Source organism: Bos indicus, chromosome 15, assembly GCF_029378745.1.
Source record: "Bos indicus isolate NIAB-ARS_2022 breed Sahiwal x Tharparkar chromosome 15, NIAB-ARS_B.indTharparkar_mat_pri_1.0, whole genome shotgun sequence".
NCBI classification, from domain to species: domain Eukaryota; kingdom Metazoa; phylum Chordata; class Mammalia; order Artiodactyla; family Bovidae; genus Bos; species Bos indicus.
Genome location: NC_091774.1, coordinates 52,703,128 through 52,716,606, shown reverse-complemented (window position 1 = coordinate 52,716,606; position 13,479 = coordinate 52,703,128). Strand labels below are relative to the sequence as shown.

The following is a 13,479-nucleotide window of genomic DNA, read 5'->3' as shown; positions in this document are numbered from 1 at the left end:
GTAGCTGAGAAGCGGGTGGTGGGGGTGAGCGTCGCTGGTCATGGCCCAGTACTAGCCTCTGGGGCTACATCGTAGGACCAAGGGTGGAGCCTGGCGGCCAGGACTGGGCTCAGGGCCATGGGTGGGTGGGGCGCACTGGGCTGGAGGGAGCCCAGGTGTCCGGGAAGGCACAGGAGACCACCCAGCTGGCTTGGGCTTTGGGACCGCTGGGAGCAGGGCTGGAGCCAGGCTGCTTCCTTAGGCTTTGCATTGTCTGAGACAAGCTCCCTCTGGGGATTGTTAGAGAGTTTGCTCCAGGCCCCCCTCATTCTAGTGTGCTGGCCCTGTGCTTCCAACAGGAAGAGCTGGGCTGGAGAGTCAGGGAAGCTCCCTGGAAGGAGAGGTACTGGAGCCAGGCCTTGTGAGTGGGACGGAATTTACACAAAGTGGGAAAGGTGGAGAAAGGTTTAGGCAAAATCCGGAATGCGGCAGTAGGAGCCCAAGGGTGCTAGTCAGGGAGCAGTGCTAGGGAGCAGGGGTGGGTGAGTTGAGTGCCAGCTTAAATACCCAGTCCAGGTGGGGGTGAGAGGGGACTCCCTTGGATAGTGACCAGCCACTCTTTCCCTCCCTTCCCCAAAGAGGCACCTCGGCTGGATTCAGTGAGGCCCCTGGAAAAGCACTACTCGGTTATCCTGCCAACTGTGAGCCACAGCAGCTTCGTCTACAAGACTGCTTCTGCAGGGAAGCTGCTGCAGGACCGCCGGGCTCGGGAAGGTGGGTGCCAGGACCCCGCCCTGGCCATGGCATTCTGGCATGGTGGCAGAGCCAGAGAAGCCAGAGCTGGCCAGGCTGGGGGACCCCCTGAGGGTGCCGAGTGCACTCTGGTCTAGTCACCCTGCAGGGTGTCCTGGGTGTGGTCTTGGGTATACAGTGAGTGCTTAATAAATGGGCTGATCCGGTGAGAGTGGAGCATGGCACTGCAGAGTGAGTCACTTCCAGAGTTTCCTTGAGCTCAAAGAAGCCCTTTATTGAGCACCTACCAGGTGTGGGCCCTGTGCTGGGGCAGCTGGTATTTGGAGTACTTGGATGTTGGGAAGTTTAAAGACTGAGCTTAAAGGTCTGTCATCTCTCTCCTTAGCCTTCCGTTTGCTCCCATCTCTGAGTACATTCTGAGTACAGTCCTTATTACCAATGCCTGCAAGGATGCGCACATCGGCTGCCCCACCCCATTAACTTGCTGACTCCTCTCCAGCTTTACTGGCCTCCTTGCTGCTTCTTAAACACACACACTCACCAGACCCTTTGTACTTGTGGTTCCCTCTGCCCAAAGTGTGTTTCCCTAAATATCTGCATGGTTAGTCCCTTACTTAAAAAGAGATCTCTTTCAGTGTCACTCCGTGAAGACTTTATTCCCAGCCACTTAATCCAAAATAGCAAGCCCTTCTTACCCTACTTTCACACTACTTACCTGACCTTAATTTGTCTATTTCTGAGTCTGTTTATGGTTCTCTGTGGGCCTGTGTGCTGCAGGGCCACAGGATGAGGAATGACTGAGGCAGGGCGGGAAGGACTGAAGGAAGCTCAGCCTGAGAGGCAGCCTCTGGGGCACACTGCCCTCAGAGGGCAAATGTCATGTCCTCCTAGACAGGATGAGAGACTCTGCTGTGTGAGCACTGTTGAGGCCGTTGCTCACTGCATCCCTCAGCACCCCCAGAGGAAGCTCTCCAACTCCCAAACAGATTTCTTGAGAACTCTGTGCAGCTCACCACCTCACTGCCTCTGGGGCACTGCCCCTAGTCTATTTCCCTCTGCTCGGCAATATCATTTATGTAACTGCCTGACTCATCCTTTTTTTTTTTGCCGTGGATGCCAGGAAGCTCTGAGCCTATGTGATGCTCAGTGCTATGAATTCTACGAGCCTGCGTGACCTTGACAGTCTGTATTTTTTCCTGCTTTCCTGGTCCAGACTCCCATTTCTGTTCCTTTATGGGATCGTGTCAGTCTCCTTAGATCCATTATAGGAGGAAGCAGAGTACAGAGCAGTAGGTCCTGCTGGCAGAGGAGGGTGGGGCACGGGGGTTACGTTACAGAAGTCTTCCTGGGCATTTGGGCTGGCCTTGGAGGGTGGGAGGGTGTGGGTAAAGGAAATAGGGCGAGCAAAAGCAGGGAGTGTGGGATGTGTATCCAGAGTGGTCAGAGAGGTGGCTGGAGAGGTGGGTGGGGCTGGCTTGCTGGGGCTACAGGGAGGAAGATAGGTTTGGGGGAAGCTTGTGAATTAGAGTGAAGAGGACATGAGTCAGATGGGAGTGGAGGCCCAGGGAGGATGCAGTGGTAATGTTCAGGTGAAGGTGGAGGGCTCCCTTACGGTTCCCCTGCCTGTCTTCTCCCCAGAGTTCAGCCGACGCTGGTGTGTGCTTAGCGACGGGGTCCTGAGCTACTATGAGAATGAGCGGGCAGTGACCCCCAACGGGGAGATTCGGGCCAGTGAGATTGTGTGTCTGGCAGTGCCCACTCCTGACACCCATGGGTGAGCACCCCTGGGCAGAATCACAGACTGTTATTGATGTAAGGTCCAGCCCTCCACTGGGGAGATTGGGAAACAGGCCCAGAGATGGGTGGGATCTCCCTGGAGTCACACAGCAAGCTGGTGCTATGCAAGGACTAAACCAGGTCTCCTACGGCCCTAACCTCTTACGGGACCAGGGAAGGGTAGTCACAGGGACAGTGGGTGGAGGTGGGCCAGTGCTTGGCAGAGTGGGCCTGAATCCTGGCCTGTGTATCAACAGTTTTGAGCACACCTTTGAGGTGTACACAGAAGGAGAGCGGCTATACCTGTTTGGGCTGGAGACCGCAGAGCAGGCTCGTGAGTGGATCAAGTGCATTGCCAAGGTGGGCCTGGGTTAAGCAGGCTGGTGTGGGGGGAGTCTGTTGGGGTGCTGGGTAGGACCCCCGGCTTTCCCGCATTATGGATCAGGGCTGGATGGAAGGCAGAAGACACAGGACCCAGGGCCAGATGTAATTTGCAGCCCTCCGGGGGTCAGGGGAAGGGGGCAGTCAGGAGACCTAGCTCAACTCTGTGAAGCAGGGCCGTGAGCCTGAGCTCCCTAGGTGCTCAGTATATGTTTACTAATGAAAGGCAGAGCCATCCTGAGATGGATAGTGCTGCTGCTGGGGGAGCGAGCGCCTTGTCCTGGAGGAAGGAGGCAGGGAGGCTGCAGAGGAGAGCTCTGCCCTGGGGACTAGAATCAGGCACCCTCTAGGGTCCCTGTGTTTTGAGGGCCTGTGACTCTTTCTCTGGTTCATTGGTCAATCATCTGGGGGCCTCCTGAGGGTCAGTCCTCAGAGCCCTGGGGACCTGGATGAACCAGTCATGGTCCCAGCTCCTCAGTGGCTCCCAGGCTGGTAGAGGAGACAGATGGGTCAAACAGCAGAAACTGTAATTGGTACTACAACAGAGGGCAAGAATGCCTTGGTGCCCCAGGGAAGGGACATCCCTAATGGTGTCTGGGAAGGCATACCAGAGGAGGGCATATCTGAATGGTATGAAATGGGGCATGATACCCACGTTGGTTCACTGCACTGCATGGAAAATCGGTACATGCCCACAAGCCAAACAGCTGGGATATCCCAGGTGGGCAGTGCTGTTGGCTGATGCAGTCTCCCTGGCCATCTCCACTGTCCCTGGCCTCCCCACCAGGCGTTCGTGCCTCCCCTGGCTGAGGATCTGCTGGCTCGGGACTTTGAGAGGCTTGGACGCCTTCCCTACAAAGCTGGCCTGAGCCTACAGCGGGCGCAGGAGGGCTGGTTTGCCCTCACCGGCTCCGAGCTCTACGCTGTCTTCCCAGAAGGCCCCTGTGAGGAGCCACTGCAACTTCGGAAATTACAGGAGCTTTGTGCGTACGCCTGGACCTGGGCCCCAATCTCCAGGGCACCCTATCCTGGGCTCCCAGGCCCCAGCCCCTCTCCTTAAGTCTGAACTCTACCCTAACCCAGCCAGAAGGAGCAGCCTGCCTGCTCATGTCCTCTCCTGTCCTTGGGATGCATCTCAGCCACCCCATGGATTGGTGGGTGGGTCCCAGGGGTGCGTGGACCCAGAGAGCTTTGGGAGGGAGCAGGTTAGGAACCATCAACGAGGCCTGGACCTCACCTCAACTGGCTTCTCCACAGCCGTCCAGGGGGACAGTGAGAACCAGGTGCTGGTGCTGGTGGAGCGACGGAGGTGAGCCTTGGCTTCCTGAAGGGGCTCTGAGAAGCCTGGGCAGTCTGACAGGCCTGGGAGAGGTGGGACAGGTGGTGGGTCCCCCAAGTGACTGACTTCCCGGCCCAGGACGCTGTACATCCAGGGGGAGCGGCGGCTGGATTTCATGGGCTGGCTAGGGGCCATCCAGAAAGCAGCGGCCAGCTCCGGGGACACATTGTCAGAGCAGCAGCTGGGAGATTCGGATATCCCCGTGATTGTGTACCGCTGTGTGGACTACATCACGCAGTACGGTGAGCTCCGCCTCCATGCACAGGGCCCGGCCCGCCCCGCCCCGCCCCTCCTAGAGAGACTCACCTCCTGCCGCAGAGGCCGAGCCTCGCCTTCCTGAGATCTCCCTGAAAGCCTCGAGGCCCGCCCTTTGCCCAATGCCCATAGTCCCTCATGTTTGGCCACGCCCCGGCTCGGCCACGCCCCCAGCTGAGCCCCACCCTTCTCCAGGCCTGACCTCCGAGGGCATCTACCGCAAGTGTGGGCAGACGTCAAAAACACTACGGCTGCTGGAGAGCCTACGGTTGGACGCTCGCTCTGTGCGCCTCAAGGAGGGCGAGCAGCACGTGGACGACGTCTCCTCCGCACTCAAGCGCTTCTTGCGAGATCTGCCCGATGGGCTCTTCACTCGAGTCCAGCGCCTAGCCTGGCTGGAGGCCTCAGGTGGGCCCTGCAGCCCATGCCCAGTCTGAGACCCAGGCCAGTGCTGCTGACTTGTACACTCTGATCTCAGTTTTCCCTGCCCTCCCCATCATGCGCTTGGGGCTAAGCATGCCCCAGCGGTGGACTCTAGCGCCCCTTCCTCCTTGCCTCTCATTCCCATTGTCACTCTATGCAGAGCTGGCATCCCTTGGAGTTGGAGAATTTTTTCCTTTTGTTACATGGCTGGCCTTATTTGACTTAGAGCGGGGTAGAGAGTGATATCACCTAGGATGGGAGGCAGAGTAGCCCGAGGGGTGGGACAGGGAAGGTGGTTACTGGGGGGGATTCCTGACCTGATCCATCTCTCCCTACCCAGAGATTGAGGATGAGGAGGAGAAGGTGTCCAGGTACCGAGAGCTTCTGGCACGTCTGCCCCCAGTCAACCGGGCCACAGTGAAGGCTCTTATCAGCCACTTGTACTGGTGAGGAGCAGCACTCCTGGGGGGCTGGGGTGGAAAAGACTCTTCTACTCCCAACCTGGCTGACTCTTCTCCCCTGGGAACCAGGTGGGTCTGGGAACTGAGTGTTGCCTTATGATGTGCCCTGGTCTTGGACACTTTGGCTCCCAGCTTGCTTCCTTCAGGGTGGGAGAGTAGAGGAGGTTTCAGCTAGCAGCCACATCTCTCAGGTTCCCAGCCTTACTTCTCCCTGGGACCCAAAACTTGGTCAGAAAGACTGTCCCCTCTTCCTCTTAACTAGTGGTCCTCTCTGACTGGGACCTACCATGGCCTCACTCCAGGAGCCATTCATGGACCGGGCAGGAATTAGGAAGGTGAGGTAGGGAAGTCCTGGGTTAGACCCCTCATTCAAGGCTTCCGTCCTTCTGTGTCCAGTGTCCAGTGCTTCTCAGACACGAACCAGATGAACACGCACAACCTGGCTATTGTGTTTGGGCCCACGCTCTTCCAGACAGATGGGCAGGACTATAAGGCCGGCCGTGTGGTGGAAGACCTCATCAGCCACTATGTGGTGGTATTCAGTGTGCGTTCCCCAGCAGGCGGGCAGCGGTGGGCAGCATTCAGCCTCATGGGCAGCAGTGACCGTCTGTCCCTGTCCCTTCCCCCTTTACAGGTGGATGAGGAGGAGCTGAGGAAGCAGCGGGAGGAGGTCACTGCCATCGTGAAGATGCGTGTGGCTGGCACTGCTAGCGGGACCCAGGTGAAGGGCAGGGCCTGGGGTGGGGGGCTCAGGCCAGGCACCTGCACCCACTCCCCAGGCCTCCCGCTGAGCCCTGTTTCCCTACAGCACGCCGGTGACTTCATCTGTACCGTGTACCTAGAGGAGAAGAAGGCGGAGGCAGAGCAACACGTCAAGGTAGGGACCAGGGACCGAGAGGCCAAGGGGCTAGGAGAGTCAGGCTGGACCAGGCACAGGCTCCGATGACCAGGGAGCATGGCTTCCACCCCCAGGGGAGCCCTGGTTTGGGACCTGTATCTGGCCAGTGCCAGAGCCTGTCTCTTTCCCCTCTGACCCATCAGGACCACTCAGAGACAGCCTCCTGCATCCCAGTACTCCAGAGGACACTGAGAGGGGTGGGCTCACAACCACACAGCAAGGTTGTGACAGAGTGAGGGCTGGGGGTTGGGTAGGCTGATCTCCTCCTCCTCCTCCTCCTGGGTCCACACAGATCCCAGCATCCATGACTGCAGAGGAGCTTACCTTGGAGATCCTGGATCGCAGGAATGTGGGCATCAGGGAGAAGGACTATTGGACCTGCTTCGAGGTCAACGAGAGGGAGGAGGCAGGTGCGTGACCACCAGGACTGGTGCAGGAAATGGGGCAGCCCTAGTCTGTCGTCCTCTATCCCAGTTTGGCGATACCGGTGGCAAGGGGGTGTTTTAGGTGATGGATGTGGCTGTCGAGTTGTGACCTCAGTGATGGTGGTGAAAGCGTGCTGGCGGGGGTTCAGGTGGCAGCTGTAACATGGCTGATGGGAGGGATGGTAAAGGAGTGGATCGTGTCAGCTATGGCACTTTCTCTAGTGTTAATGAGATTGGTGTTGCTTGCAATGGTGGAGATGCTGAATTTGATAATGGGGTTGTGAGTGACAGCATGGGTGGTGAGAAGCATGCTGGAGAAACGGGGTGCAGTGCTGGTGCTGTTAAGGGGCCACGGTGGTAAAGGGGGGTGATAAGGCATTTTAGGGTGAAGGATGGTCTCAGTGGCAGTGGAGGTTGAGGGTGTGTCTGTTCATTTGTTTTACTGTTGTTTGTTGAGTGCCAGGCAGTCAGCAGGAGAGTTGGGCACATAGTCCCTTCCCTCACAGGGGTTACTCTAGTATGGAATAGAGATTCTGATCCTGTGATCACACCCATAAACACACAACTACAGCTGTGTTAACTTCTGTGAAAGAAAGGGCCATAATGCCACCAAAGCTTATAACAAGGTCTCTGGCTTTGGAGCCCCTGGACTAGGAGGTTAAGGAAGAGTAGGGGTTACTTGGCGAAGAAGAGAGGAACGTACTTCCAGGCAGTGGGGACAGCGTGGACAAAGGCCCTGTGGTGGCCAGGGGCTCTGTACTTTCAAGGAGCTTGAGATAAGGGCAGTGAGGTGTGTGGCACAGGGTGGGGCTGAAGATGGAGGCAGAGGCCACTCTCATGGCCTGACAACAACACAAGGCCATTGAAAAGTTAGTGGTTGGGAGCTGGAAAAGATTCCTCCTTACTGCTGGGTAGAGGGACACGGAGAGAGGGGATGAGCGCCCATGGCAGGGACTGCTTCAGAGGCCACACCATTGGTCCAGGAAGATGGTATCACGCGCCAGGTTGGCTGCCAGGAGCTGGAAAGAAGCAGAGAGATTCGACACATTGCAGACTGAGAGGGAGGAGAGTTTATTTCCGGCTTGAGTAGCCTGGTGGGCGGTGCTCTTTGCCCTGATGAGGACGCACAGGAAAGATCACCAGCTTGGTTTTGAACGTGGCAGGTTGGAACAGATTTGGTCCTGCCCAGATGTGTCAGGAGTGGTCAGGGGAGCCGTGTGGCAGTAGGAGGCAGAGGCGGTGGGCAGTGCCGTTCGCCACGTTGGTGATGGGTGTCTGTGGGCCAGCTCTCAGTGCTGTCTGGCCTTGTGGCCCCAGTGACCAAGTGTCCCCTCCCCAGAGCGCCCCCTGCACTTTGCGGAGAAGGTGCTTCCCATCCTGCACGGGCTGGGCACAGACAGCTACCTGGTGGTGAAGAAGCACCAGTCCATGGAGGCCATGCTGCTGTACCTAGGTAGGTGGTGTCCCTGGGTGGGCGGTGCCTGCGGGGCTGGGAAGCCTGGTTGGGGGGGGGTCCCTCCATCTAGACCTGGAGCAGGATATGGTGGAGCCAGGCAGGAGAGGCTCAGGCAGCAAGTACCAGGGGGGCAGGCCTCTTCAGAGGCTGGAGCAGGACAGGGCAGTTTCCTTCATTGGGGGACCCCGCCCCGGGTGTCTGTGTCCACGGGTGGGCACAGCTTGTGCCCACTCCACTCCTCCCCCAGCCAGCCACGTGGGTGAGACCAAGCACGGCATGATGAAGTTCCGAGAGGACCGCAGCCTCCTGGGCCTGGGCCTGCCCACGGGCGGCTTCCACGATCGCTACTTCATCCTCAACAGCAGCTGCCTGCGGCTCTATAAGGAGGTCCGGGTACGTGATCCTGCCAGGTCCTGGCCTGCAGTGGGCACCCGCACCCACGCGTGCTCGGTCACCCAGGCTCCAGTGTCCCCCTGGGCCTGATGGCGGGAGCATCCCCATCGTGGGGTCTTGATACAGCACAGCACTGGTTGTGGGGAGCTGTGGACTCTCAGAGACCCTCCTGCTGTGGCTCTGGCTTTGCCCTGGGGCCCTCCCAGGCCCTGGTACCTGAATGCCATTACATCAGGCATGTGCTATCCCCCCGTGCCTGGTCATGTCACCCAAAAGAACCTGCTGAGGTGACAGCCCCACGTTGTGGCCTGTGCATGCCTTGTTGCTTCATAGGCCATACCCACTGCCGACCCACTCTGTGCCCACGCTGTCCACATGTCAGATGTCCTCCCTGACCAGACACCATCTCCATCCCAGTGCCTCCCCCTCATCTTTTGCACATACGAGCCACATCCCGCCACGCACCACAACACACACCGTCCTAGCCCTGGGCCTCCTTCGTCCGTAACCCTGATCCTCTATCAAACAGAGCCAGAGGCCATGGAGCGGGGCCCCTGAGACCGTGAGTAGCTCCGGGTCAACTGCCAGCTGCCTTACACCGCCTGGGGGCCAAATGAGCCTGGTGGGAGCACAGGGTCACAGCCAGAACTCCTGGCCATCTCCAGGCATGGTTTCTTGGCCTCTACCTGGGGTCTGTGGCCTAGGCTCCTGCCCTTCTCATCACCAGCCCTGTCCCAGAGTCCTTCGCCAGGGTCCCCATCAGTGCTTTCGAGTTCTCCAAAGGACTCAGCTGTGGAACCAGTTAGTGGAGGCCCGTAGGAACCACCCTCTTTCCAACCCCGGAGAGAGTTCCAGTGCTATTAGAACATCATTGTTACTTTCCTTATCCTAAAACAGGAGAGCAGGACTACAGAAGCTTGTGGTATATTCCCCACTGGCAGCTGGTTGCCAGCCTGTGTTTACATACCCTGAGAGAGGGAAGCTCAACCTCTCCTCTCGGGGGGCTTCCCTATCTCTAGAATGATACTCCTGTCTGGGAGAAAGACCTTGCTCAGGTTCAGCTGAGACCTGCCTCCCACAATACCCCTGTGGACCCCAGCTGTGCCTTGGGTACCACAGAGTGCAGATGCTCTGTGCAGATGGTCAGCAGAAACATGTTTCTACGCCCAGAGGTTCAGCCTGAGCTCCTACCAGTGTCTCCTAAGGACATCTGAAGAGGCCTGGCTGCCATGGAGGGAGCAGAGCAGATAGAGCAGGACCTTCGCCTCCCTCTGTTTGCTCACTGTATCTCTGTTAATGCAGCCTGGGCTCCTGCTGACCCTTGTGGGTAAGGCCTCCTCTTTGCTCCTTTGCCTCCATCATCGTTATCACTTCCTTACTTCTGTGCCTTAGCCCTCTAGTCAGTCCTCCTTGCTTCTGGGATGCCTTTTTCCTGGCTCCCTCCCTCTAGGGACTATTTGTGTGTTGACAGAGAGAAGGGAGGATGGCTGGGCCACCTGAAAGAGCATCAGCGTCTGCTGATCCCTTGACTTGGAGGAGGGAAGGCGGGAGAACTAGAAGGAGGAAGCAGATCTCATGTCTGTGGAGCCAGGCTTTGTGTCCGGCCTTTCCCATACTGGGACATGCAGTCTCTCTGCTGTCCTCTGGGGAGGGGCATTGTCCCCACTTCACAGGGAGAAAGCAGGCTTTAAGTGCTTTGTCCAAGGCCATCTCTAGGCGGTAGACTGGGTTTCAAATCCAGATTTGTAAGCCTCAGAGCTCCAGCTTTTTACCCCCTGAAGTACAGGGGCAAAGGCCTCGGCAGCGAGGGCTGGTCAGTGTGGGCCCTGGCGGTGCAGTCCCGGGGCAGCCAGCACCAGTCTCATAGGAGCCAGTAGTGAGCTGCTTGTAATCCTGGAATTCGCTAGTGTGTGGGGCAACAGGAAGGAAGACTTGAATTTGGAACAACCCCTGGCAGTTCAGGATAGGTGAAAACCCACGCCTCATCCTGGGGTCTCCCGTTGTTAAAGACCCTGAGGCACCTGGAAAGGCACATTCTAGAAAGATCTGGGTTCTCGCAGAGGTCTTTGAGCTTCGTTCCCTGTCAGTGACCTTATACCTCGGAAATGCTGGGAAGATAAGCTGCTTGATCAGAAGGTTACATTGACTGACGCGCCCCTTGCCCCCCAGAACCCCCTCAGCCTCCCGGTCTTGGCCACGCTCATGTCACACACCTGCCACGCATACGCCACACTCACCAGCCCCTGGGGCTTGAGGGCGGTGCTTTTCTGATGCTCACAGAGCCACAGCCTGGCGTGAACCCCTTCATTCCCACAGTTTTCTCCTCGCCCTGCTCCACCCACTCTCGGTTCACCTTGCTCCTTTCTTTTAGTCCTCATCCCTTCACACCCGAAGCCTGACTTCTTGAAGCCCGCTGCCTGACTTCTTGAAGCCCGCTGCCTGCTTTCATTCCCAGCCTGTTTCCGTCTGTGCCTGCAGCCCAGCCTCCCCCGCATCCTTTCTCCAGTCATGCCCGGAGCCGGACGTTTTCCACGCCGACAGCCTACGTTCTCTTATGACCTCTGTCTCCGTCTTTCCATTCCCGCTGCCTGGTTTCTTCCAACCTCAGTCTGGTTTCGTTAGTGCTCCCAGCCTTGTGTCTTCCCTGCTTGCACATAGGCATCTCCCCTGCTGTATTCTCACACCTTGTTCCTCTCGTATCCACAGCCTGATTTCCCTTCCCTCCGCCCAGTTCAGTTTCCTCCCTGCCCGCAGCCCCGCTTGTTCCTGGCCCTCTTGGGCACCATTGTCCTGCTACATACAGGAGATATAGGGCTCCCCAACCAGAGGCCTGGTCGTTAGGGGAACTAGGGGTGAAAGCATGATGAAGGTTCCTAATAAGCCCCTCCTAAACCACAAGCCTGTGACAGTGCCAGAGTCTCCACTGATCCCCAGTCAGCCCATCCTATTGCGACCTCACAAGGAAGTCCACCAGTTCCCAAACGCTCCCGCTTCCTGCCCATCCCCTAGGTCCCCTCTTTTTGTTCCTGCTGAGGAGCCATGCCTGGGGGTGGCTGGGAGCAATGGTGGGGAACAGAGCAGAGGTGGCTCAACTTTTGACCCCCAGTTTCGGTTGTAAGTGAGTCCCCCCTCCCCTGCCATCCACCCTGGTGTCCCTGCTGGTACCAGGGTTGCCTGGTGGGGGCAGGGCTTCAAGCAAGTGGCTCCCAGAGCAGGAGGAAGGCTCATCAGCTTGACCTCTAACTAACTGCTTCCCTGGAGGTCATTGCTCCCATTCCCCTGCCTCCGAGCCAGCCTGCTTCTTCCAAGCCCAGACCCATATGCAGAGGCGGGGACCAGAGGTGAGCACGTCAGTGATCTGGTGCCCCTCCCCAGTACATTGGTCTGCTGCTTCCTGACCTAGACCATTGGGAAGTTCTTCCTGTGGTCTACCGAACAGCCATTCTGCTTCAGCTTGAGTCATTAGTCTTCACTTTGTGGAATCAAAGAATCGGTAACTGCTCACCCCACAAGCCTTCTGTTCACACAGTCAACCCTGGAGCCTCCGCAGGGCAGGGAGGGGTGAGGAATAAACGACCTGAGACAGACAGACACAAGCAGCCAGCCGAGGTGCTCAGCTTGCACACGCCCATTTAGTTCAGTGCCAGAGGGCGATGTGCCGCGCGCAGATGTGTCCCTCCACAGATGAGCTGGATCAGCTGCTGCTGCGCGTCAGTTCTCATCGGCAGGGCAGCAGGCAGGGACCGGGGGCGCTGCTGTGGACAGCTGCCCGGGACTGAGGGTTGACTGTCTGATGCTGCTGCAGGGAGAGAGGCCTGGGGGCTCTGTTGGGCTGGATTATGATCAGGGAGGGCTTTGTTAGGAAGGCTTCCCAGAGGAGGGCCCCTGTGCTGGGATATGGAGGGGCTGGGAGAAGGGGGAGGGAGGCACCCAGTTGGAAGACCTGCCCCAGGGCCCACCCCGACTGGCTGAAGTGCCCGCTCCCTCTGCCCTCCCCAACCCAGAGTCACCGGCCTGAGAAGGAGTGGCCTGTCAGGAGTCTCAAAGTCTACCTGGGAGTGAAGAAGAAACTCCGGCCGCCCACCTGGTGAGCTGGGGAAGTGGGTCTGTGGCGCTCAGAACTGACAGGGGAGACGCGGCTGAGGGCTGTGAACTTGACAATTTTCAGTAGTTCTAAAGTTGTGGTCTCCCAGACCAGCAGTATCAGCATCACCTGGAAACGTGTTAGAAACCCAGATTCTCGGGCACCATGCCAGCTGTGCTAAATGATGGATTCTGGGGGTGGGGGCAGCAGTCTGGGCTGGTACAAGCCATCTTGGGAACTCTGATGCTTGCTCATGTCTAAGAACCTTTGGCCTGGATGGAAATCCAGTTAGTCACTGAGTAACTCTGGGACCTCTGTGTGCCTCCCTTCCCACATCTGTAGAATGGGAAAAATAATGGCACACCTGTTCCAAAAGGTGGTTGTGTTTCTTCTTCTTTTTTTAAATTGAAATATAGTTGAGATGTTTGTATGTTTCAAACGTTGAAAAGCGATGCACAGCCACTACCATTGTTACTAATTACAGTCACTCGACTTGGGTTTCTGGCATTCTCCTCTTAGCCCCTGGCTGTGCCTGCTTGTCTCTGGGGGATAGGGCTCGTTGGGTAGGCAGCCAAGGCCCTGGGAGGCTGGCGGGGCGGGGGGAGCTGTGAGAGGAGGAGACAGAGGCTGGGATGTGCTGTGCCTGCTGAAGGCCCTGAACTCTGCCCCCAGCCCTGGCCCAGGCTGCTGGGCTGTGAGGCCTGTCCGGGTTGTCAAGTGACCCCACCTGCTCCTTCTCTGCAGCTGGGGCTTCACGGTGATACACGAGACGGAGAAACACGAGAAGCAGCAGTGGTGAGCGAGGGTCCCAGGCCGAGGAGAGGTGGTAGCACGTCCCCCTGGACTGGGTCCCCTC

General features: G+C 57.9%; 1 protein-coding gene across 7 annotated transcripts in view; it reads left to right on the top strand.

Moving 5' to 3' along the window:
• The window catches only part of ARAP1 (ArfGAP with RhoGAP domain, ankyrin repeat and PH domain 1), a 61,764-nt gene that overhangs the window by 45,600 nt on the left and 2,685 nt on the right, over positions 1-13,479 (top strand). For 6 of the 7 annotated variants that reach the window (XM_070767598.1, XM_019975360.2, XM_070767600.1 and 3 more), the window contains 17 exons: positions 619-753; positions 2,371-2,506; positions 2,766-2,868; positions 3,677-3,872; positions 4,147-4,198; positions 4,307-4,470; positions 4,679-4,891; positions 5,247-5,352; positions 5,764-5,911; positions 6,002-6,088; positions 6,176-6,244; positions 6,558-6,675; positions 8,030-8,143; positions 8,394-8,539; positions 9,069-9,101; positions 12,544-12,626; positions 13,368-13,418. In XM_070767598.1, the coding sequence (XP_070623699.1) occupies positions 619-753; positions 2,371-2,506; positions 2,766-2,868; positions 3,677-3,872; positions 4,147-4,198; positions 4,307-4,470; positions 4,679-4,891; positions 5,247-5,352; positions 5,764-5,911; positions 6,002-6,088; positions 6,176-6,244; positions 6,558-6,675; positions 8,030-8,143; positions 8,394-8,539; positions 9,069-9,101; positions 12,544-12,626; positions 13,368-13,418 (1,954 nt within the window). The remainder of the gene's footprint in view (positions 1-618; positions 754-2,370; positions 2,507-2,765; positions 2,869-3,676; positions 3,873-4,146; positions 4,199-4,306; positions 4,471-4,678; positions 4,892-5,246; positions 5,353-5,763; positions 5,912-6,001; positions 6,089-6,175; positions 6,245-6,557; positions 6,676-8,029; positions 8,144-8,393; positions 8,540-9,068; positions 9,102-12,543; positions 12,627-13,367; positions 13,419-13,479) is intronic. The other variant, XM_019975361.2, reaches the window with a different exon arrangement.